The sequence below is a fragment of the Triticum aestivum genome, chromosome 5A (assembly GCF_018294505.1).
Source record: "Triticum aestivum cultivar Chinese Spring chromosome 5A, IWGSC CS RefSeq v2.1, whole genome shotgun sequence".
Classification (NCBI taxonomy): domain Eukaryota; kingdom Viridiplantae; phylum Streptophyta; class Magnoliopsida; order Poales; family Poaceae; genus Triticum; species Triticum aestivum.
Genome location: NC_057806.1, coordinates 687,284,388 through 687,306,298, shown reverse-complemented (window position 1 = coordinate 687,306,298; position 21,911 = coordinate 687,284,388). Strand labels below are relative to the sequence as shown.

Here is a 21,911-nt window from a genome sequence, read left to right as displayed (position 1 = left end):
GAAATGTTATTCCAGCCCGTCACGCCGAAGAAACAAAAATATAATAAAACCCAAAACAGAGAGATGGGTCCCCACTTCTCTTATTGGGGCGAGGCCGTCAGTCGGTGAAGACGTGGGAATTCGATGCGCTGGCATGGGGGAGAGCTCTGGCAGCGACGACCCATTGGGTATGCCAACGCTGGTCCATCTCCTTTACCTCTCACACTCAGTAAAAAACCTAGCCATCTCACCTTCTTCTATCCTTTTCACCCCTCTCTCGAGAGCAGCCGCCGCCGTCGCCGCCTTCCGACCTCGCCGCCCGTCGCCGCCGAGGACCTAGACGCTCATCGCGCACACCACTGGTGACAACAGGTTCAGTCCCTCCCCTCGCGCCTCCTTCATCCGCGAACACCATGTAATCCATGGATTAAGTTTTTTTTGTTGAATTTTAGTAGGGTTTCGCCCATGGATTGCTTTGTGTAGTAGCGTAGAATTCATGGATTGCTTTGTGTAGAAATTTTAATAGTGTAGAATCCACACTTAGTAGAAATTTGGTACTGTAGAATCATGGATTGCTTAGTAGTGTAGAATCTAGGAATTGCTTTGTGTAAACGAATTAGTAGTGTAGAATCCATGTATCGTTGTTCCTCCTACGCCTGCTGGAACACCGATAAAGGCGTCGGCGGAGGTGCAGGCGGCGTTGTAGTGCATTTGCACCTGCTCTATGGTGAAGCCAGCGTGCACATGAGGCGTGGGAGCCGGGGCGATGTTGTAGGAGCCTCATGGTGTTGTCCTCGTCCTCGAAGACCTCGGGCGAGCTGACCGGCAAGCCGGCCTCGATCCGCCTGGCAGGGCGACTCTGCCAGGCGGCCACGACATGCTTCATCTTTATGGAAAGGCTCTCCCACATAGCTTCGCTGCCTGCAGCTGCATGAATGCGGGGAACTAGCACTGGACGGGAACGCGCGCGAGCAAGGGATGAGGGATTTGGGTGGGCCAGGGTGGTCAAAAGCGGCCCCGGGAGCGGTCCGGACTCACGAAAATTCCCCCCCCCCCCCCCAACACACACACACGTTTGTCTTTGGTTTGCGGGAGAAAGTACGCCCTGACCGCGCCGCAGACCGATACAGGACCGCGTTGCGATCCGAAAAACATGGTCTAGATGGATGCCGGAGGTTTGAGGGTCGACGTCGGAGATACCTTAACACCAACAAATTGTCATTGGCGGGAATCACCCACACCGGGAAGAACATCGTTGCAGCAAGAAATCACCTGCACTACCAAGTGGACTCCATCAAGGAAATCCTCCTTGGTTTTTAAGCGGCTCGAGGCACTCGGGTTGTTCGAAATATTGTACTGATGAACTAAACTTGGCCAATATGGCAAAGTTCTTGGTCCAACGAGATCTTCACTGGCCAAAAAAGATAGCGTCGCCCACAAAACACCGTGAAGGAAAGAAGAGCATTAACCATTTTGCAAAAGGAACCATACACCATTTTCCGACATTTGAAGAGATATCATGGATCCGGGGGCACAATGAGAATGCCCTTCGGTGGCGCCGGACTAGATGTCATGAAACAGAGAGAGACCAGAGAAATGATATTCCAGCCTGTCACGCCGGAGAAACAAAAATTATAAGAACAACCAAAACAGAGGGACGGGTCCCCACTTCTCTTACCGGGACGAGACCGTCAGACGATGAAGACGTGGGGATTCAATGCGTTGGCGTTAGGGAGAGCTCTGGCAGTGACGGCCCATTGGGTATGTCACAGTATTGGAGGGAGTTTCCCGATAACCCCCCCTTTAAACTCTTTGCCTTTTTTTTAACACAATACATACACAAGCGCTCATATATATACGTGCGTACGCTCATCCCTATGAATGCAAACACACGTACACCTTATTAGTATAAGCACTTGCGAAAAACTAAGTCAACATATCATCTTTAAGATTTATACACGCATTATCGAAAATCCTAAAATAAATTTAGAAAAATACGTGTGTGGAACGGAATTGGGCCGTGGCGAAAATGCGCGAGCGGCGGCATCTTTCCCCCACCGAGCGCGCGGAGAGACGGAGAGATACACCCACGCCAAGGGCGCGGCGCGGGCTGCCCGGGCCGAACCGAAACGGCAAAGGAGGCGGAGACGGGGCGCGGACCCGGCGGACGGACAGGCACGAGCACATCGCGGGCGCGGCGCCGTGCCCGGGACCGCCCGCCAACTCGGCGTACACGTGGCGTGCGGACCGGCGGGCGCAGCCGGACACGACACACACGCACACGCGACGCGCCGCAGCAAAAGGCGCGGGGCCCTCGCCCTCCCTCCCCCGCAAAACCACCAAAAAAAACCAGCGGCCGCCTGCCCCTCCCCCTCCGCAGACACACAGGCGAGGCGAGGCGAGCGAGCAACGGACGGAAGCAAACGCAAAGGGGGAGGGAGGGAGGTCGGACGCGCCCCGCCGGTTTCCGTCTCTCCGTTCATCCCGCTCGCCGTCGTCGGGCGGCGGCACCGCCACCACCATGGCCATGTCCAAGCCGCAGCAGGGCGACCCCGCCGGCTTCCTCGACCTCGTCGGCCCGGACCTCTCCGCCTGCGTCTTCGCCCGCCTCCAAGACCCCGCCGACCTCGCCCGCGCCGCCACCGTCTCCCGCCCCTGGCGCAGATTCGGTTCGTTTCCTTTCCCTCCCCGCCCCTCCCCGCACTCTCGCCGTACATACATAATTCCCTTGCTAGAAATGGATGGATGGATAGATGAAAACCTCGCCCTTTCTTCTTCCTCCTGCGCGCAGTCGAGGGGAACGGCTTCCTCAAGAAGGTGTGCGTCCGCAAGTTCCCGGAGCTGGCCGTCCTCACGGCCGCGGTGGAGGTGCGCAGATCGCCCGACCCCGCCCCCGCCCCCGGGCCCATCGGCGGCGGCGGCGGCGCCGAGGCCAACGAGCACAGGATCTACTCCCACCTCTACGGCGCGCTCGTCGCCGCCAGCCCCCCCGTCGACTGCATCCTGCACTGCGTCGGCGCCTCCAGCACCGACAACTTCCCCGACGAGACCATCGACAACACCCTCGAGCCGCAGGACCGCGTCAACAACCGCTTCTCCTACTGGTCCAGCGCCGGACAGGACGACCCCGACGTCCCCGAGACGCTCACCTACAGGCTCGTCTCCGACATCTGCGTCGTCGATGAGATCAGGATACAGCCCTTCAAAGGTAGTCTCTTCTCTTCTTATATATAAACAACTAGTACTACATAAGGTGACTGACATCTGAAATTCGCCGTCAGGTTAATATTGCGGCATCAGTCATTTCATTTCTGTGTGTGCTTATGCTGTCGGATGCTTTCCGGCAGTGAATCGGACCATTTCGTCGTGCCGGGTTCTTTCCGACAGTGAATCGGACTGTTTGTTGTGTCGGATTCTTTCGGACCGTGGATCCGACCATTTCGTTGTGACGGGTTCTTTCCGACAGTGAATCGGACCGTTTCGTTGTGTTGGATTCTTTCGGACCTTGAATCCGACCATTTCGTTGTGTCGGGTTCTTTCCGACACTGAATCGGACTGTTTCGTTGTGTCGGATTCTTTCCGACCGCGAATCTGAACGATTTGTCGTTGGCAATAAATAACCCGTTGATGGTTGTTTCGTAAAGAACAAATTGATCCAACGGGTCATCTAGGTCGACACTTGCCGACAAATGAGTCCGTGCCATTATCGAAGGCGTGAAATTTTAGGTTTGAAACTTTGCATAACTCTACATCCAAAACGACACGTGTAAAGGGGATTTTAGAAAAGACTAGCAATCTTGTTCCGCAAGTTGGCGGAGCTACAGGATCTGGTGAGGATAATTAGGCAATTGGCAGAGAATGATAAGGAATATAGGCATTGATGTCAATAGGATTCTGAAAGTCGACGGATCTAGTTTCATGGAAATTATGGGGTGGCCAAACCAGGGATATACAGTTTTCAGATCTGCCTATAAATGGAACAGTATATTTAAGTGTAGAAAACTTCTTAGCTAGCCAGACCAATCTACCCAATGACATTACGTGGATCGGTGACTAAGTGGTTTACCTATTATAGTCTTAGGTAGAGCTAAATTAGGTTAAAAGAAGGAGGTCCATAACGCCACGTAAATTGAAGGCTATATTTGGTTAATACTCCCAGGTGGTTGAGCAATTTGCAAAGTAATGTATTTTGTTAAACATATGATATTGTAAATTTTCTCCCTTGGTTATATTTATCTTGTCGGATGATTGATTACATTGCTTTTTGTTTCAAATTGCCAGCTTTCTTTCAGATTGGGCATCCTATATACTCTTCAAAGATGGTGCGGTTCCGGATGGGCCATTGCAAACTTCCTCGTCCATCAGAGTCATTTATCACAGATGATGATGATAACCAAGCAGTAATTGCTGATGAAAACTACATCTGGACTTACACCTCGCCTGAGTTCTTTATGTTACAGGTGATTTTGTACCTTCTCTCTTGTTGACCTATCTACAGATTAGCAAATTGACGAATTCTATTATTAAACTATTTATAGCCATTCCGCGGCCACGATCAATTTCTTTAAGTGGAAGATATTATTGACTTCATTTCATAAATACTGGTCATATCTTACCAAAAACAAATGATGAACTACTTTCGCATTTTGCGCCTGCACACTTTCCCTCAATATTTCTGTAGCTTCACATCAACCCAATCACATTAACATTTTTTAACCTACACCAACCACACAATCATGAGGGGCATGAAGCTCTCAAAAAAGATTGTCTAAATGGCTAAATAGACACACATTGTTAAAAATGCCAAGTACTGTGAAACCGAGAAAGCTACAACCTGCATCCTGGTGTAAATAGCAAAATGTGTATGGTCTCAGAGCCCAATTTTGAAAATGGTTTTGTTTCACAATTTCAATTGAATTTATTATTGCTTGAGAGATCATTCATGTAACCGTCTTGCAAGCTATATTGGGGCAAGCAGATTGAGGAAGAAGGCAAGGAGGAGAGATTACTGTACTAAAGCAAAGGATCTGCTGATTAGTTCAGTTCAGACATGGTAACTGCAGAGCGCAGCAGTTGCACCTTCCAGACCATAATAGGAATTGGCAGAATTAGGAAGGGTCAATTATATGTAGAATCCAAGCTAACTCATAGTGCTTTGGATGCTACATTTGAGATAATAAAAGTGTCCTTTATCGAAAAATATGTACTCCCTCTGTTCCCTAATATAAGACCTTTTAGCTTTTTCTTGATTCGTATGTATCTAGACACATTTTAATCCCTAATGTAAAACCAGTTAAGGACCGGCCTGGTACCCAATATCAAGCATGGTTTTTTTTCCCCAGCTGGATGCATTTTTTGCGTTATGCTATCAGGGATATTGTATTGAAAAAGTAAATCAACATGCTGTATTGATGTTGCAATGAACTTACTGATGCCATCTAATTTGGTTTTACAGGAAAATAAACTGCAGACGTTTAAACTCCCGCACCCAGCCCTGTGCATTGGTGGTGTAGTAAAGATTGAGCTGCTGGGAAGAGTGCAGAAACAAGCAACAGATGATAGGTATTACATATGGTAAGTTGAAAATGATATTATGCAAAGAATATGGCATGGTTATTCAAATTTGGAGATTAGATGTAATTCCAGTACTGTCAGGCTGGGTCAAGGCAAGTTTTGGCTTGTCCAAACATTGGCCAGCCAAATTTTGGCTGCCAACCAAGAATGTCAGACTTATTGTTGTTCAGTGCCACCTTAAACAATGAAATTGTGCACCTCGCAGCCTTATTTTTGCTAAATGATGATTACCATGCAGTTTGTCCTTGCACTTGGTTCTTTTCCGCATATAAACTTTTTGTGGAGCTTGTGCAGCATTTGTTGCCTGAACATAAACACATGCAAATTCCCAATGGTGTATATCTTATGACATGCTATCCTGACACCCTGAAGTAGAGTTTGCTCTAAATATATATGTATGTTCTTGTAACATTTTCTTCGGTATGTAGTATGTACATCCACAACTGCTTACTGACCTATCTCCATTTTACCTGTTCACAGCGTCTGCCATGCTCAAGTGGTCGGGCGTTCGCTCTCACCAGTGTTCATGGTCGACATCAACGACTCGGCTGGCTACTCCATCCTCAAGCACCTGCCAGAGGCCAAGAACCTCAGCGTGGAGGAAGTGATGCAGGACAGCGCTAGTGACTCGCAGGAGTGGAAGGACGCTCTGGCCAGCTACAGGGAGACGGGGCATCTGGCCACCGCCCTCATGAACGTGCTCCACGAGGGGGCCGCGCACCCCGCGCAGGACGCGCAAGGAGATGCGCCGCACTTCCCGCATGGAGCGGCGCTGCTGCAAGAAATCCAAGCAATGCAGGGAGATGCGAACCTCATGCAGCAGCTGCAGGTGGATGCGCAGCTCCTGTATTTACTGCAGGACGGTGTGCTGCAACTGCAGGATGATGTGCTGCAAGATGAAGATGGTCTACAGGCCATGGACGAAGATGATGATGCGGACGGCGGCGGCGTGTCGGACAACGACCCCTTCGCCTAGGCACTCCATTGCTGGCTGGGGTTGCCGCGGCTGATGCAAAGAGAGTGAGAGAGACCGTTCGTTTGTTGTTGTGAACTAGTGGACCTGTGAACCCTTGTATGAACTAGCCTGGGGTGTATAGTTGAGAGTATACAGACAGCTGTTGTGAACTTGTTGTGGTCGTGAGTGGGTACAGACAGGGTTTAAAGAGTTTGAAGTCATGGTTTGCGACTTTGGTTAATCTTGGGAGTGCTGATATGCTGTGGTCCGTTCTGTGTTCTTGGTTTGTTGTTTCGTCCATGATGCTGCATCCGTGTGATGGATAAGGCAAGGGCGATGGAACCTGTTACTCCGGCGAACTAGCTGGGTGGTTGCCGGTGGCAGTCGTCGACCAAGTTAACATGGTATAATTGCACGCTTATACTTAATCCTCCTTGACCAACCTCTCATGACGAAGGAAATATCTAGTGCTAACACTAATTGAAATTGTTGTTTCTTAACAGAGACAAAAGGCCTGCCTCATTCATTAACCAGAAAAAGATTACATACTTATAGGGATTACTCTCGCGGCATGATGGTGCTCAAGTATCTAGCCCCTGTGGTGCCCAAAGCTTGGCCTCATCCTGAATATGCATGAGAACGTAGAAAGGTTGTGTCCCTTTCTTCGTGAAAACTCCAGCCCGTCTCTCGTTGCAAATGACTCAATAGACAATCATAGTGAGAGAAGCCATGGCCATCCGGTTTGCGGTATTGGGTCTCAGACACGATGGTCCACCAACTCTTGGCAATGCAACTGACCACTCATCGATTCATTTCTAGAGCCCCTAATCCAAGCCAATCCTTGACCATTCTCCAAATGCCGAAAGTGAACCGACATTTTAGAACAGATGGGGGGGGGGGGGGGGGGTCTTGTTGGCCATCTTGTAAAGGGCACAAAAGCCATAATTTGTCCATCCCCTCTTTCCTAATCTATATGTCGTCCAAATCTTGTTTTGAATGCCAACCACAAGAAGAATTTGACCTTGGGAAGCCCCAGACCTTCCAAACGGTTTCGCTCATGGTGGTCGACGCGGAACCCGAGAATTGGATCTTGTAAGCTAAAAGTTGTTGTGTGCTCTCTATTCACCTCAAACTTCTAAGAGATGGCACCTTGTATGTATGTGTGGAGTTGAAGTTGCTCAAGGAAAACCCAAAGGTCCATGAACTTAGCTATATGGTCCACATAGAGTGCCATGGAAGGTGCACCCAAGCTTTGTCACGCATGGCATCCCGCAACATCCACCTCTTGCGCTTGGAGGCCGCGAAGATGAGGGGAGTGATATCCTTTGGTTTTTTCTCTCGCAACCATGACGCTTCCCAAACTAGTTGAATTTGTGACAGCTAAAAACTAACACTAAAATTTGGCAACATCGATATGATGATTATATCGTACCATAACATTTCAAATATATGCTCAACTTTCACATGAACAAACAAAAAAAGACGAATTCTATTGTGAACGATACCTCATGAAAAGATCTTTTGTTAATAGGAAACTCAGCTACTATTCACAAGATGATTCATTTTTGTTCCTTACAACTGTAGATCGAGTTTGAGTTTGATTTCTTGTGTTTAGATTTGTACACATTGTATCGCCGTTGTAACAAAACAAAAACGTGTTTTCATTTTTTTTATTAAATTCGATAGTGTGATGGTGCCACATGTAAAGGCGTAACATCACTATACACTCTTACATTGTAAGTGCTAAATCCACACGTCAATTCTTTTATGGGCGTGGCCAACTCTTATCTAGAAGAGCTGACATCACTATACACATAACTAAGTATCATCTGATCGCAATGTTATTTTTGCAGGTTATCAATGCATATTTAACTGCAATGACGCCCTGGAAGCCGAACTACATGCTCTAATGCAAGGAATGACCCTGTCTATTCAACATAGTGAGGAGCCTGTCATTGTCCAATCCGACTCATCGGAAGCACTGATGGGAATGAAGGGGGATAGCCTTTTGTATTCCGCTTATGGACACTTGGTAGCTGAGATTCAGCATTTTATGGTTGAACGAGAGTTTATTCATTCGAAAGTTAAGCATGAACAAAATAGGGTAGCAGATCGATTGACTTTGTATAGTCGTACGGAGAACACTACTGCCGTATGGCTAGGTAGAGGTCCACCTTGTGTGAAGGAACTTTTGCCTCTTGATTGTAACCTTGTGGTCTTAGAATAAATCTCTTTTACCCTTGCAAAAAAAAGTATCATCTGACTCGTGCACTACTTGATTTCAAGTGAAGATTCGTGTGTATTTTTTATTTGATTAACTGAATGTATATGAGACTTTGCTAATTCTCATCTGGCATGAATAGAAAATCTTTTCTTAAGAACTTCTCAGTGCTTTCACATAGATTTTTTTAAGAAAGATGACCCAAGTTCCTCTTCACGCCTACATAAGCTAAACACAGAGTCTGAAGGCTCTAGTTTGGTTTAATTTAATATAGTCTTTCATATCCAAAATCAATTTATTCAATATGTTTGATCTGCAGGTTAATATGATGATGAGACTTTTAAAATAACCGAACTTTAAGATTCATGTAAATTTTTAGTGGGTGTACCAGAGCAAAACTGTCAATTTAAAACATTGCAATTTATATGTGCCCTAGATTCATATTCAAAATCCATGTATACAAAGTTCAAAAAAAAAAATTCACCTATACAGGACGTTCTCTCCGCCGCCGCCAAACCTTTCCTTCTCTTCTTCCTCTCCCGGCTTTTCCTCCGACTCCTTCGGTTCCTCACTGGTCACCCCCACCCCTGCTCTCAACTTCTCAAGTCTGAACCCTCCGCTTCGCTTCACGCCCGCGCGTCCTCCGATTTGCAGGCTGATATGGCGATAGCCTTTTTAAGTAACCAAACTTTAAGACTCATGTAAATTTTTAGTGTGTATACCAGAGCAAAACTGTTAATTTTAAACCTTGCAATTTATATGTGCCCTAGATTCATATTCAAAATTCATTTATACAAAGTTCAAAAAATAAAAATAAATCCATCTAACAGAACGTTCTCTCGGCCGCCGCGGCGCCGCCGAACCTTTCCTTCTCTTCTTCCTCTCCCGACTCTTCCCGACTCCTTCGGTTCCTCACCGGTCACCCCCACCCCTCAGGTCTGAAACCCTCTCGCGCCGCCGCCGTCGCCGTCCCCGTCCTCCCTCTCGTCGCGCCTCCGCCGGCCTTTCAGGTACGGCCCCCCTGCCGTCCGCCGATTAGCTAAGCCCCGCTGGTGCCTCCCCGATTTTAGGATGCGCGCGGCCATCTAGATCCGCCGATGGGGCGGTCCCGACGGCAACCGATCTGCCGACGTTGGTGCTCCGCGAAAACCCGCTGCTGGGTCGAGCTAGCGCGTTCTGGAAGCCTGTCGAGTTTGTCAGCGTAGAGAGAACTGGACCTTGCCGAGGGCTGCGCGGTTTCCCCCATGCCCTTCTGGCAGTTTATCCCGGGGCTAGGGTTCTTCTGGTCATGGCAATTAGGCTTCAGGAGCTCTTGTTGCGGCCTAGCTTGGCGAAGGGCAATTGTCGATTCTACTGCCGATTTGTTGGACACCGGTGTAGCACAGCGTTTCACCGATTTAGTTCATGTTCAGAGAAACTGATACGTCTAGCTGAATTGAACACCATATCTGTTTTGATTTATGCCAACTTAGCACCCCGGATGATTCCTTGTACAGTATGGTGCTGGGACGCTGTTGAGACGCACTTATAGCACTCTAGGTGTTGTCCTGTAAATCTGAATAATAATGCTTATATCATCAACGATGACTCAGGACACTAGTAGCCACTTTGTACTGAAGATTTTTGTACGACGTGTGTGTTTCCTGGCATGTCATGGTATATGTTGGGTTCATTTGTCGTGGTCAGCTACTCCAGATAGTGTAATTAGAAGTTAGAACTAACTTGGTTAGTGTTGCTAAAGTAAACGGCATCTCTAGTGGTCGTGGTTTCATGCACACCCTTGTGTTCTTCATCTGTTAATTGGAGGCGCCGTGGAGAAAATTCATGAGTTCACTTAGCACCATGTATTGGCGTGTGTTACTTTGATATTCTGTAACGCTTCGTAACTTGGCATTTGTTTTTTGTTCGCAGTTTAGGGTGGGATCATGTCTTCTGCAATGGAGTCATCGTACCTTCCTGCTACTACTGAGTCAATTGAAAAGGCTCAGGAGGCTAAGGATGCTTCAGAGTCAATTTCAATCCTTTACCGTGTGATCCAAGACCCGTCTTCATCTGCAGATGCACTGAGAATAAAAGAGCTTGCGATTACCAACCTTACAAACTACCTCACTAAAGAGAACCGTGCTGAGGATCTGCGTAATCTCTTGACCCAGCTGAGGCCATTTTTCTCACTGATTCCCAAGGCCAAGACTGCAAAAATTGTCCGTGGAATCATTGATGCCGTCGCCAAGATTCCTGGAACATCTGATCTTCAGATCTCGCTCTGCAAGGAGATGGTGGAATGGACGCGTGCAGAGAAACGTACGTTCCTCAGGCAGCGTGTGGAGGCAAGGTTAGCGGCCCTTCTTTTGGAGAATCAAGAGTACACTGAAGCCCTGACCCTCCTTACTGGACTTATCAAGGAAGTCAGGAGACTTGATGACAAGTTGCTTCTTGTGGACATTGACCTTTTGGAAAGCAAACTCCACTTCTCTCTGAGAAACCTGCCTAAGGCCAAAGCTTCACTGACCGCTGCAAGAACAGCGGCGAATGCCATTTATGTTCCACCAGCTCAGCAGGGCACTATTGATCTGCAGAGTGGAATCCTTCATGCGGAAGAGAAGGACTACAAAACTGCTTACAGCTACTTCTTTGAAGCATTCGAGGCTTTCAACGCACTGGACGACCCAAGAGCTATCTTCAGCTTGAAGTACATGCTCTTGTGCAAGATAATGGTCAACCATGCTGACGATGTTGCTGGAATAATCTCATCTAAGGCCAGCCTGAAGTATGTGGGTCCTGATGTTGATGCTATGAAAGCCGTAGCGGATGCCTACTCTAAGAGATCTCTCAAGTACTTTGAAACCGCCCTTCGTGATTATAAAGCCCAGCTTGAGGAGGACCCTATTGTCCACAGGCATCTTTCATCTCTGTATGATACCCTTCTGGAGCAGAACCTCTGCAGGTTGATTGAGCCCTACTCGAGGGTGGAGATTGAGCATGTTGCTCAGATGATTGAATTGCCAGTTGACCATGTGGAGAAGAAGCTGTCACAAATGATCCTTGACAAGAAATTTGCTGGTACTCTAGATCAAGGTGCTGGTTGCCTCATTATCTTTGAGGAGATGAAAACAGAGGCCATCTTCCCTGCCACACTCGAAACTATTTCAAACGTTGGGAAGGTTGTGGACAGTCTTTACATGAGGTCTGCGAAGATCATGGCTTGAACACTAGTACCCACATGATAGTTTATCTGTTGGCTATGGTTTCATCTTTTAAAAGTTATATTAGTGTCTTTCAAGACATTTAATCCTGTCAGTTTGACACTTTAATCTGCAATGTTGGGTTTTTTAGTTAAAAAAATCTACCTTGCTATGATTGGCGTGTACCTTGAAAACTAGATGGTTCAAGATGAACCATGTTATGCTGCCGCGACATTCTTTTGTGATAATTTTCCATTAGCTTTTTTTTTTGGCCTGTGTATTGCTGAATATACAATGCTGAGAGGTTGTATGGCTTTTCTTTGGCATCGGCGGTAAATATGTCGAATTTGTGCATGGATTGTCCTGGGATTCTCATCTGCGCTGAGGATATATCCTGCACTGTTGATGCTGCTATGAATATTTGGACTGATGTTTGTAGTTACAAGGCTCCTGTGTGATTTCTTCATGCCCTGTCGGCAGTGATTTCTGTCTAGCAATCCTGTAGTGCTTTCAGAGTTGTAGACGAAACCAAGTTAAAAGGGTGCACTAGAGTTCCAAAAAAAAGTTGGTACACTGGAAAGGACCCGCATCATAGCGTGACTGGTATCATTTATCTCTATGAGTATGCTTCTGAAAAAGCCTCTAACAGTATAGTAAGCCACCAGGTATACACATGAGGGCTTGTCATCAGCTTGCTTATTGTCTAGAGCTCTTATCAGAAGTGTCATCTTATGCATGGAGCCATTCTTTTCGAAACTCTGCATCGCGTTCTTAGGTCTCGGATCCGCCTTGTCGTTGGCACTTATCTGATTATGAGCCAAGGAATTGATTTAATCCTATTTATCTCTTATGGTGAACAGCTGGAAGATCAAAAACTGTAGTTCTCTTCCTCGAAAAAATGACCCCTAGTCCTCATGATATGTGAATGTGAGTTGATCATTTCCTACAAGAACTTCTCCAGACCATAAATCAAGTTCTGCAAAAGATGTAGTGATCTTTTCAGTGAATAAGACATTGTCTCAAGTACACCACATGAAAAGTGCAGTGCCAGTTACCTTCAGGCGTATCACCTTCCGTATTGCCAGAATTAGTCCTGGCATTAGGCTCTGGACGTCTGTAACATCATGCTTCAAGGTGTAAACCTGAAAAGAATGGTACTGTAGTCAGTTCATCCAAAGTTCAGTCAAAAGTATTATTTGGGCTTATGTACCTCTCCGGGGCCAGACAAAACGACCGACGTGCTCGAAGCAAGCCCTGGAAGAACCATGCTGTGCACACGCACCCCATCTTCTCCAAGTACCTGACCTCTCGCCTTTTCAACACTAGCCAGTTAGTTTGTGGAACATATCATTTGCAGTTTTCAAGTTTATAATTTGGAATAAAGTGACATATCAGTGCTCCTGCCAATGTTACTTCTAAAAATTTACGCCGAAAGGAAAATTTTCGAATGTTTGTGTAGCACTTACTGGATTATCGGAATCCATATCTTGTCTGTTGTATATCTGACCAAGATCAGATATGTTGTTCGCAATCTGTATTGCATCTGGCGATGGCAAGTCCTGTCAGTGCCAAACATCAGTCTAGCAATCTGCACATTGCTAATAGCACATCTACACAAAATTATTTATTTTCCCGATGGGTACTGTAAACGTTTTCCTTGGGCTTTTCCCCTCTTGCTTGTGATTGCAAGGCGGTAAAATATTAGCCGCACCTAATGTTCTGTGATGCAAATGATTGGAAGACATCCATATATCATACTGAATGCAGAGGGTTAACTTGTTGGGAGTGCTTCATACCGATGGGTTAGGTCTTGATTCCACTATCTCGACGTTGTTGTAGTGGAATGAGGCCTGGATTGCAGCTTGTTGAAGGAGTACCGAGCCAATCGACAGCGTTGGTGCGACCAAGCAACCCTGATCATGGACTCAACATAAGGTTGCATGTTTGAATATTCTGATCATGATGGATTTTAGAAACGATCGAGCAGTAGTAGCCTTACCATGCTTGCCTTGTCGCAGAATGCTGACAGCTCAGTTACTGTATCCATCTCGATTTTCGGAACGTATACGACACTGCTTAAGCCAAATGCTGCTGCCTGCGTGTAAACCATTTTTGGGTGGTCAGTAGTGTATTAGGTTTCACATCTCAAGTGCTGATGGAGATGTTACATAGTCTGAGGCATCCATCTAAGATTCATTAACCTGAACAATCTAAGCATCCACTATGTTCTGCAATCTAATTTAAATTCGATAAATATAGATCTTATTGTGTATCTTCCTTACAGTACTACAAAGTAACTGAACAACGTATGAATTTACTAGTTCTGAAGTGCGATCATCGTCCCGGTTTCTGAAATGCGTTCTTGAGATGATATTATTAGTTTCGGTTTGCTACTCCCTGAATCTGCATTTGCAATTCTGGATGAATGCGGATGCAGCTCGTATATTCTTGACATTGGATAATGTACCTGCTTGACATTGTCATAGACGGATGAAGGTTCACTGAAGTCAACAACCACACCAGTTGCTCTTGTCTGAAAAGAGCAGAATCTGCCTGCGGTCAGCGAAACGCGCACCCGAAAAGGAAGCACATGATGAGTCAACATTCCACAGGTGAAGATGCTAATCGATACCTGTGCTATGGAGCCGAGAACCATGGTGAGATCATTGAGCACCGGGATCTCCAGGGCTTCGTCCATGCCACTTAACTGAAGAAACAACACGAAGCACTCACAAACTGAAACAGAGCAAAAAACAGAGGCAGAGCACACGGGAACGAGTGGTGAGCAAGCAAGCACGCACCTCTCCTGCATCCATCCCGATGCACTGGGTGTCAATGGCGCCCGCGAGCTCCATCCCCCTCGCCCTGCTCACCGCCGCGATCGCCGCCCTCCCCATCTCCTTAGTGGCGCCGACGATGACCACCTGAATCAATTCCCAACGTACGTCGCCAGGGGAACAGCAGGGCGTCAGACATGACATTCCAAGCAGCTTAATGACCCCCTTAATCAATTCCATGCCATGTGGTAGCAGTACCTTGATTGTGCTCTGCGACGGCGGCGCCTGCGCGGATGCGGCGGAGCAGGAGACACTCGCCGCGGCGCTTCTCCTCCCGGCGACGACCTTACTGGTGCGGTGGTGGTGGTGGACGGAGTGGCGCCATGACGACGAACCAGGCGTGCCGATGCCGACGCCGTCTTTGCAGGGGGTCGTGGAGTAGGGGAGGAGGTTCAGGAAGCAGCGCCCTCCCATGGCCCCGTGGTTCATGCTCCTGTGAGCTATCCTATCTTGTTGCCAAAGCTGGAAACGCCCATAGTGAGCGAGTGAGTGGCTTGGGACGAGTGATCACTTGGGTTGGGTAGCAGCAGCTCACACAGTCACGCTGCACTCTTTAAATCTTAATTGATCTGAATAGTTCTCTTCTGTTTGGAAAATTAAAAGCAAGCAAAGTTCTGGAAATAGGAACCTATCAGTTTCCTCAGATCAGAACATCAAATAAAAAAACACTAAAAGATGAGGAGAGCAAGAGGGACACTGGGATACGGTTATGTTTTTCAAAAACAATTGCATGTGTGTGCCACGACTCAGGAGTCAGGACACATGATAGAGTCGAACTAATGAGGCCCTTCTCATCGCCCACAAATTGCAGCGGAGTCCTCTCCATAGAACCTTACAAGTTACAACTTAGAAGATGTGTACAGATGTGTCTTAATTCGAGAATCATGAGTTGATTCATGGAATGAAATATTCAAAAGTTTTGTTTTGTTTTCAAAAGGTTGGATATTCATAATTTACAATGCAGAGTATATGTTCCGGGGATCTGCAAATCAGGTTGATGCATGCAACGAAATATTTGCAAGGGTATTGGCTCGATTTTATTACGATTTACGAGGGAATTAGTAACTTCTTCCACCAGTGATTTTTTATAAATTTTCAAATAAGTAATGTACAGAAGAAACTAAACAGAACAAAAAAAGAACATGCTATACATCTAAAACAGAGAAGGCACCAGGAGTGCCTAGAAAGGGCCTCAAGTCAAACTGTGCATATCTCTTCTTTTTTTGCCTTGAAATGAAAGTAAGCCAGTGAAGCTCCTCCTTATACTTTCGCCTGCATGACGTCATTACTGGTGTTCCAAACAGCCCATAGAACTAGAGTGAAAATCTCCAAGAAAAAAAGGTACTTGGAGGTAAGATTTGAGTGATAGATTCTTTGGATCAGGGTAGGCTAGATCATCCGGTAAACCTACCTTCTGCTTGTCCAGACGAGGAACTCCCGGTGCCGGCCATGGTGACGGTGGCCGGTGATGGCAGAGAGTGGATGGCGGCGGCAGTGGAACTTCCCGTGAGCACCGCGCTAACCCTAGATCGGTAGGGAATATCGGTGGGTTTTATGACAGCGGTGAACCTCGTATCGCGTGCCCTGACCCCCACCTCTATTAATATAGCGCGGGTCACAGGGGCCCATCAACCATAGTGGGTTGAGCGTCCCCGATCAGGGCGCGGATCTAAGGGCCCGGTGGGCCATTGGGCCCACGCGGTGGAGATCAACCTAACATTCTCCCCCTTGATCTCAGCTTTACTTTTAACCTTATACTTTCTAATTTATCTGTTTCATCACATATTGGTACATAGAGCATGTTTCATCGTCACAGCTTAATTGCCGATAGAATCATACAGCTACAACATACGTTTTGTTCAGAAACAAATTCTGTTCCTTTTGGGCCTATCCAGGAATTATAAGGCTTTCCCTTAAACCCATGCCGGCTAAGTGTTCCTTGAACACATTGGGTGGTAAGACTTTCGTTAGCGGATCCGCAAGCATATGCTTTGTCCTTATATGCTCGAGACTTATAGTTTGATCCTGGATTTTATCTTTCACAACATAATACCTTATCTCTATTGTTTTGGCAGCATTACTCGACTTGTTGTTGTGAGCGTAAAATACTGCGGGTTGGTTGTCGCAGTACATCTTTAGTGGTTTGTGAATACAATCTACCACTTTCAAGTCGGGTACAAATTTCTTTAGCCATATCGCCTGCCCCGTGGCTTCGAAGCATGCTATGAATTCTGCATACATCGTGGATGATGCAACTATTGACTGTTTGGAGCTTTTCCACGAAATAGCTCCCCCAGCGAGAGTGAAGACGTATCCTGACGTGGATTTTCTATCATCTCTGTCCCCTGCAAAATCTGCGTCTGAATACCCTTTTATCTCTAGGGAATTACTTCTCCTGTATATTAGCATGTAGTCCTTCGTGCCTTGCGCATAACGCAATGCTTTCTTTACCATCTTCTAGTGCTCCATGCTTGGATTCTCTTGATATCTACCGAGTACCCCGGTGATAAAAGCTAAGTCAGGGCGAGTGCACACTTGTGCATACTGTAAGCTGCCAACTGCCGAAGCATATGGTACTGCTTTCATTTGATCGATCTCGTACTGGTTCTTGGGACATTGGAATTTCCCAAAATTATCGCCCTTAACTATAGGAGCAGGTGTGGCTTTACTCGCATGCATACTATACCTTTTAAGAATCTTTTCTAAATATGCTTTCTGCGATAGTCCTAAGACTCCATTGTTCCTATCTCAGTGAATTTCTATGCCCAAAACATATGATGCTTCACCAAGATCTGTTATGTCAAAATTTGAGGATAAGTATTTCTTTGTTTCTTGTAGTAGACTAACATCACTAGTAGCAAGCAGGATATCATCCACATACAAGATTAGGAAAATATATTTCCCATTTTTAAACTTTGCATAAATGCAATTATCCTCAATGTTTTCTTTAAATCCAAAACTTTTAATCGTTTGATTAAACTTTAGATACCACTGCCGAGAGGCTTGTCTTAATCCATAAATGGATTTCTTCAGGCGGCATCCCATATTTTCCTTGCCTTCCATGATAAAACCCTTGGGTTGTTTCATGTAGACCTTTTCTTTTAAATCACCATTCAGAAATGCCGTCTTAACATCCATTTGATGTAACTCTAAATCAAAATGAGCAACTAATGCCATTATGATTCTGAAGGAATCCTTACATGAGACTGGAGAAAATGTCTCATTGTAACCTATCCCTTCTCTTTGTGTAAATCCTTTTGCCACGAGTCGTGCTTTATACTTTTCTATATTCCCTTTAGAGTCATACTTAATTTTGTAGACCCATTTACAGCCTACTGTTTTGGCTCCTTTAGAAATTTCCTTTAAGTCCCAAACATCTTTGGAACTCATCGATTTCATCTCGTCTTCCATTGCCTTCATCCACTTCGATGAATGAGAGCTTCTCATGGCTTCTTCATATGAGGTGGGATCTTTTTCCATATGAATCATTTCTGTGTTACAAACTTTAAAGTCAGCAGAAATAGCTGACTTTCTTGGTCTTGTAGACCTTCTAAGGGCCTCAGTTTCTGGCACATTCTGTGCCTCAACTTCTGGCACTTCTTCTAAAATTTGCTGTTGCACCTCCCTTTCATGCTCAACAACAGGTTCAATCGGCTCCTGACGGACAGGTTCCGGGTCTACTCCCATAGTTGTCATGGGTGGAGTTGCAACTGGTAGTGAGAAAAATGGCTCCTGAATCATCGGATTAGATGCATGCACCCTCTTCTCCTCAAGATCAATTTTCCGAGATACCAAGCTCCCCCTCATCATTTCGTCCTCTAAGAAGACTGCATGTCTCGTTTCTACAAACTTTGTATATCTGTCTGGGCAGTAGAAACGAAAACCCTTTGATCTGTATGGATAGCCAATGAAGTGGCAACTCACTGTTTTAGGATCTAACTTTGCAATGTTTGGATTAAACATTTTGGCCTCAGTAGGGCACCCCCACACCCTGAAGTGTTGTAGGGAAGGCACCCTTCCTGTCCATAGCTCGTACGGTGTTTTGGGCACCGACTTGCTTGGTACTCTATTGAGAATGTGAATGGCGGTTTTAAGCGCCTCCATCCATAATCCCAATGGCAAGTTGGAATAACTCATCATGCTGCACACCATATCCATAAGTGTACGGTTGCACCTTTCAGCTACTCCATTTTGCCGAGGCTCGCCCGGCATTGAATACTGGGCTACTATGCCAGCCTCCTACAAGAACTTCGCAAAAGGTCTAGGGACTTGGCCATATGGAGTGTGCCGACCGTAGTACTCTCCCCCAAGGTCGGACCTTACTATCTTTATTCTTCTATCATGCTGATTTTCAACTTCAGCTTTGAATATTTTAAATTTATCCAACGCTTCTGATCTTTCTTTGATTGGATAAATATATCCATAGCTAGAGTAGTCATCTGTGAATGTTAAGAACGACTCATATCCATCCACACTTTTCACCGGAAATGGTCCACAAATATCAGTGTGAATGATTTCTAGTGTGCCTGTGCTATGGATTGCACCTTTTTTTGATTTGTTTTACGTACTTTCCTTTAATGCAATCTATGCATTGTTCTAAGTCTGAGAATTCTAACGGAGGAACAATTTCACTTTTGACTAATCTTTCTATTCTCCCCTTCGAAATATGGCCCAAGCGATAGTGCAATAATTTCGATGAGTCGAATGTTCTCTTTCTTTTCTTTTGTTCTTTATTCAACGCAGAAATATGTTCATTCACATTGCATACAGAATGCACTTTTTCACGAAGTGATAACAAATAAAGCTCATCCTGTAGTAAAGCATCACCCACATAAGCATTATTATACCATATGGCACACTTGCCATGTCCAAAATAACACTCATAATTTTCTTTGTCCAAACATGAAATGCTAACTAAGTTTCTATTACATGAAGGAACATAAAGAACATCTCTAAGTAGAAGCTTGAATCCATCAGCTAACTCCAAGGAGATGTCGCTGACAGCTTCAACTTCCGCTTGAATTCCATTTGCTACCTCAATGCCTCTTTCTCTTCTTAGCGTATCCGGGTCGAATGGAATCCCTGTAAAGAATTTGCAACATGAACAGTTGCTCCTGAGTTAATCCACCAAGTGGATTTTGAAAACTGTGCATATAGGGATTCATCAACTAAGGAAACAATGTTGTTACCTGATACGTCTCCGTCGTATCTACTTTTCCAAACACTTTTGCCCTTGTTTTGGACTCTAACTTGCATGATTTGAATGGAATTAACCCGAACTGACGCTGTTTTCAGCAGAATTTGCATGGTGTTATTTATGTGCAGAAACAAAAGTTCTCGGAATGACCTGAAACTCCACTGAATGTCTTTTTGGAAATAATAAAAAAATACTGGCAAAAGATCAATGCCAGGGGCCCACACCCTAGCCACGACGGTGGGGGGCACGCCTGCCCCCTAGGCGCGCCCCCATACCTCGTGGGCCCCCTGGAGCTCCTCCGACCTCAACTCCAACTCTATATATTCACTTTCAGGGAGAAAAAAATCAAGGAGAAGGATTCATCACGTTTTACGATACGGAGCCGCCGCCAAGCCCTAAAACCTCTCGGGAGGGCTGATCTGGAGTCCGTTCGGGGCTCCGGAGAGGGGAATCCGTTGCCGTCATCATCATCAACCTTCCCCCATCACCAATTTCATGATGCTCACTGCCGTGCGTGAGTAATTCCATCGTAGGCTTGCTGGACGGTGATGGGTTGGATGAGATTTTTCATATAATCGAGTTAGTTTTGTTAGGGTTTGATCCCTAGTATCCACTATGTTATGATATTGATGTTGCTATGACTTTACTATGCTTAATGCTTGTCACTAGGGCCCGAGTGCCATGATTTCAGATCCGAACCTATTATGTTTTCATGAATATATGTGAGTTCTTGATCCTATCTTGCAAGTCTATAGTCACCTACTTGAAGGAAATATGCCCTAGAGGCAATAATAAAGTTATTATTTATTTCCTTATATCATGATAAATGTTTATTATTCATGCTAGAATTGTATTAACCAAAAACATAATACATGTGTGAATACATAGACAAACAGAGTGTCACTAGTATGCCTCTACTTGACTAGCTCGTTAATCAAAGATGGTTATGTTTCCTAACCATGGACAAAGAGTTGTTATTTGATTAATGGGATCACATCATTAGGTGAATGATCTGATTGACATGACCCATTCCATTAGCTTAGCACCCGATCGTTTAGTATGTTGCTATTGCTTTCTCCATGACTTATACATGTTCCTATGACTATGAGATTATGCAACTCCCGTTTGCCGGAGGAACACTTTGTGTGCTACCAAACATCACAACGTAACTGGGTGATTATAAAGGAGCTCTACAGGTGTCTCCATAGGTACATGTTGGGTTGGCGTATTTCGAGATTAGGATTTGTCACTCTGATTGTCGGAGAGGTATCTCTGGGCCCTCTCGGTAATGCACATCACATAAGCCTTGCAAGCATTGCAACTAATGAGTTAGTTGTGAGATGATGTATTACGGAACGAGTAAAGAGACTTGCCGGTAACGAGATTGAACTAGGTATTAAGATACCGACGATTGAATCTCGGGCAAGTAACATACCGATGACAAAGGGAACAACGTATGTTGTTATGCGGTCTGACCGATAAAGATCTTGGTAGAATATGTGGGAGCCAATATGAGCATCCAGGTTCCGCCATTGGTTATTGACTGGAGACGTGTCTCGGTCATGTCTACATTGTTCTCGAACCCGTAGGGTCCGCACGCTTAAGGTTTCAATGACAGTTATATTATGAGTTTTGATGTACCGAAGTTAGTTCGGAGTCCCGGATATGATCACGGACATAACGAGGAGTCTCTAAATGGTCGAGACATAAAGATTGATATATTGGACGGCTATATTCGGACACCGGAAGTGTTCCTGGGAAGTTTCGGATAAAACCGGAGCACCGGGGGGTTACCGGAACCCCCCGGGGGTTAATGGGCCTAAAGTGGAGAAGAGGAGGGGTTGCCAGGGCAGGCCGCGCGCCCCCTCTCCCCCTAGTCCGAATTGGACAAGGAGGGAGGGGCGGCGCCCCCCCTTTCCTTCCTCTCCTCTCTCCCTTCCTTCCCCCTCTCCTACTTGGACAAGGA

The 21,911-nt window shown here is 45.9% G+C and overlaps 3 protein-coding genes across 4 annotated transcripts; 2 read left to right on the top strand and 1 right to left on the bottom strand.

The window, feature by feature from the left end:
• Positions 1 to 2,303: 2,303 nt before the first annotated feature.
• On the top strand, positions 2,304 to 6,749 carry LOC123106004 (F-box protein At4g00755). Its single transcript, XM_044528203.1, has 5 exons — positions 2,304 to 2,648; positions 2,771 to 3,187; positions 4,261 to 4,439; positions 5,435 to 5,553; positions 6,034 to 6,749. Exons 1-5 carry the CDS (start codon positions 2,501 to 2,503, stop codon positions 6,527 to 6,529), a joined length of 1,359 nt encoding a protein of 452 aa, XP_044384138.1. The 5' UTR covers positions 2,304 to 2,500; the 3' UTR covers positions 6,530 to 6,749.
• A 2,792-nt stretch (positions 6,750 to 9,541) lies between these two features.
• On the top strand, positions 9,542 to 12,179 carry LOC123106002 (26S proteasome non-ATPase regulatory subunit 11 homolog). Its single transcript, XM_044528200.1, has 2 exons — positions 9,542 to 9,739; positions 10,641 to 12,179. Exon 2 carries the CDS (start codon positions 10,655 to 10,657, stop codon positions 11,933 to 11,935), a length of 1,281 nt encoding a protein of 426 aa, XP_044384135.1. The 5' UTR covers positions 9,542 to 9,739; positions 10,641 to 10,654; the 3' UTR covers positions 11,936 to 12,179.
• Positions 12,180 to 12,427: 248 nt separating this feature from the next.
• Positions 12,428 to 15,283, bottom strand: LOC123106003 (dihydrodipicolinate reductase-like protein CRR1, chloroplastic). 2 transcript variants are annotated; one of them, XM_044528202.1, is made up of 10 exons: positions 14,947 to 15,282; positions 14,713 to 14,835; positions 14,544 to 14,618; positions 14,379 to 14,444; positions 13,911 to 14,006; positions 13,708 to 13,824; positions 13,378 to 13,470; positions 13,122 to 13,223; positions 12,967 to 13,053; positions 12,428 to 12,887 (listed from the first exon to the last, which is right to left on the bottom strand). In XM_044528202.1, the coding sequence occupies exons 1-10, from the start codon at positions 15,175 to 15,177 to the stop codon at positions 12,855 to 12,857; spliced, it is 1,023 nt and encodes a 340-aa protein (XP_044384137.1). In that variant the 5' UTR covers positions 15,178 to 15,282; the 3' UTR covers positions 12,428 to 12,854. The 2 variants fall into 2 exon arrangements, with proteins under 2 accessions (XP_044384137.1, XP_044384136.1); XM_044528201.1 differs by having other exon boundaries at positions 14,379 to 14,618; positions 14,947 to 15,283.
• Between the last annotated feature and the right edge of the window lie 6,628 nt (positions 15,284 to 21,911).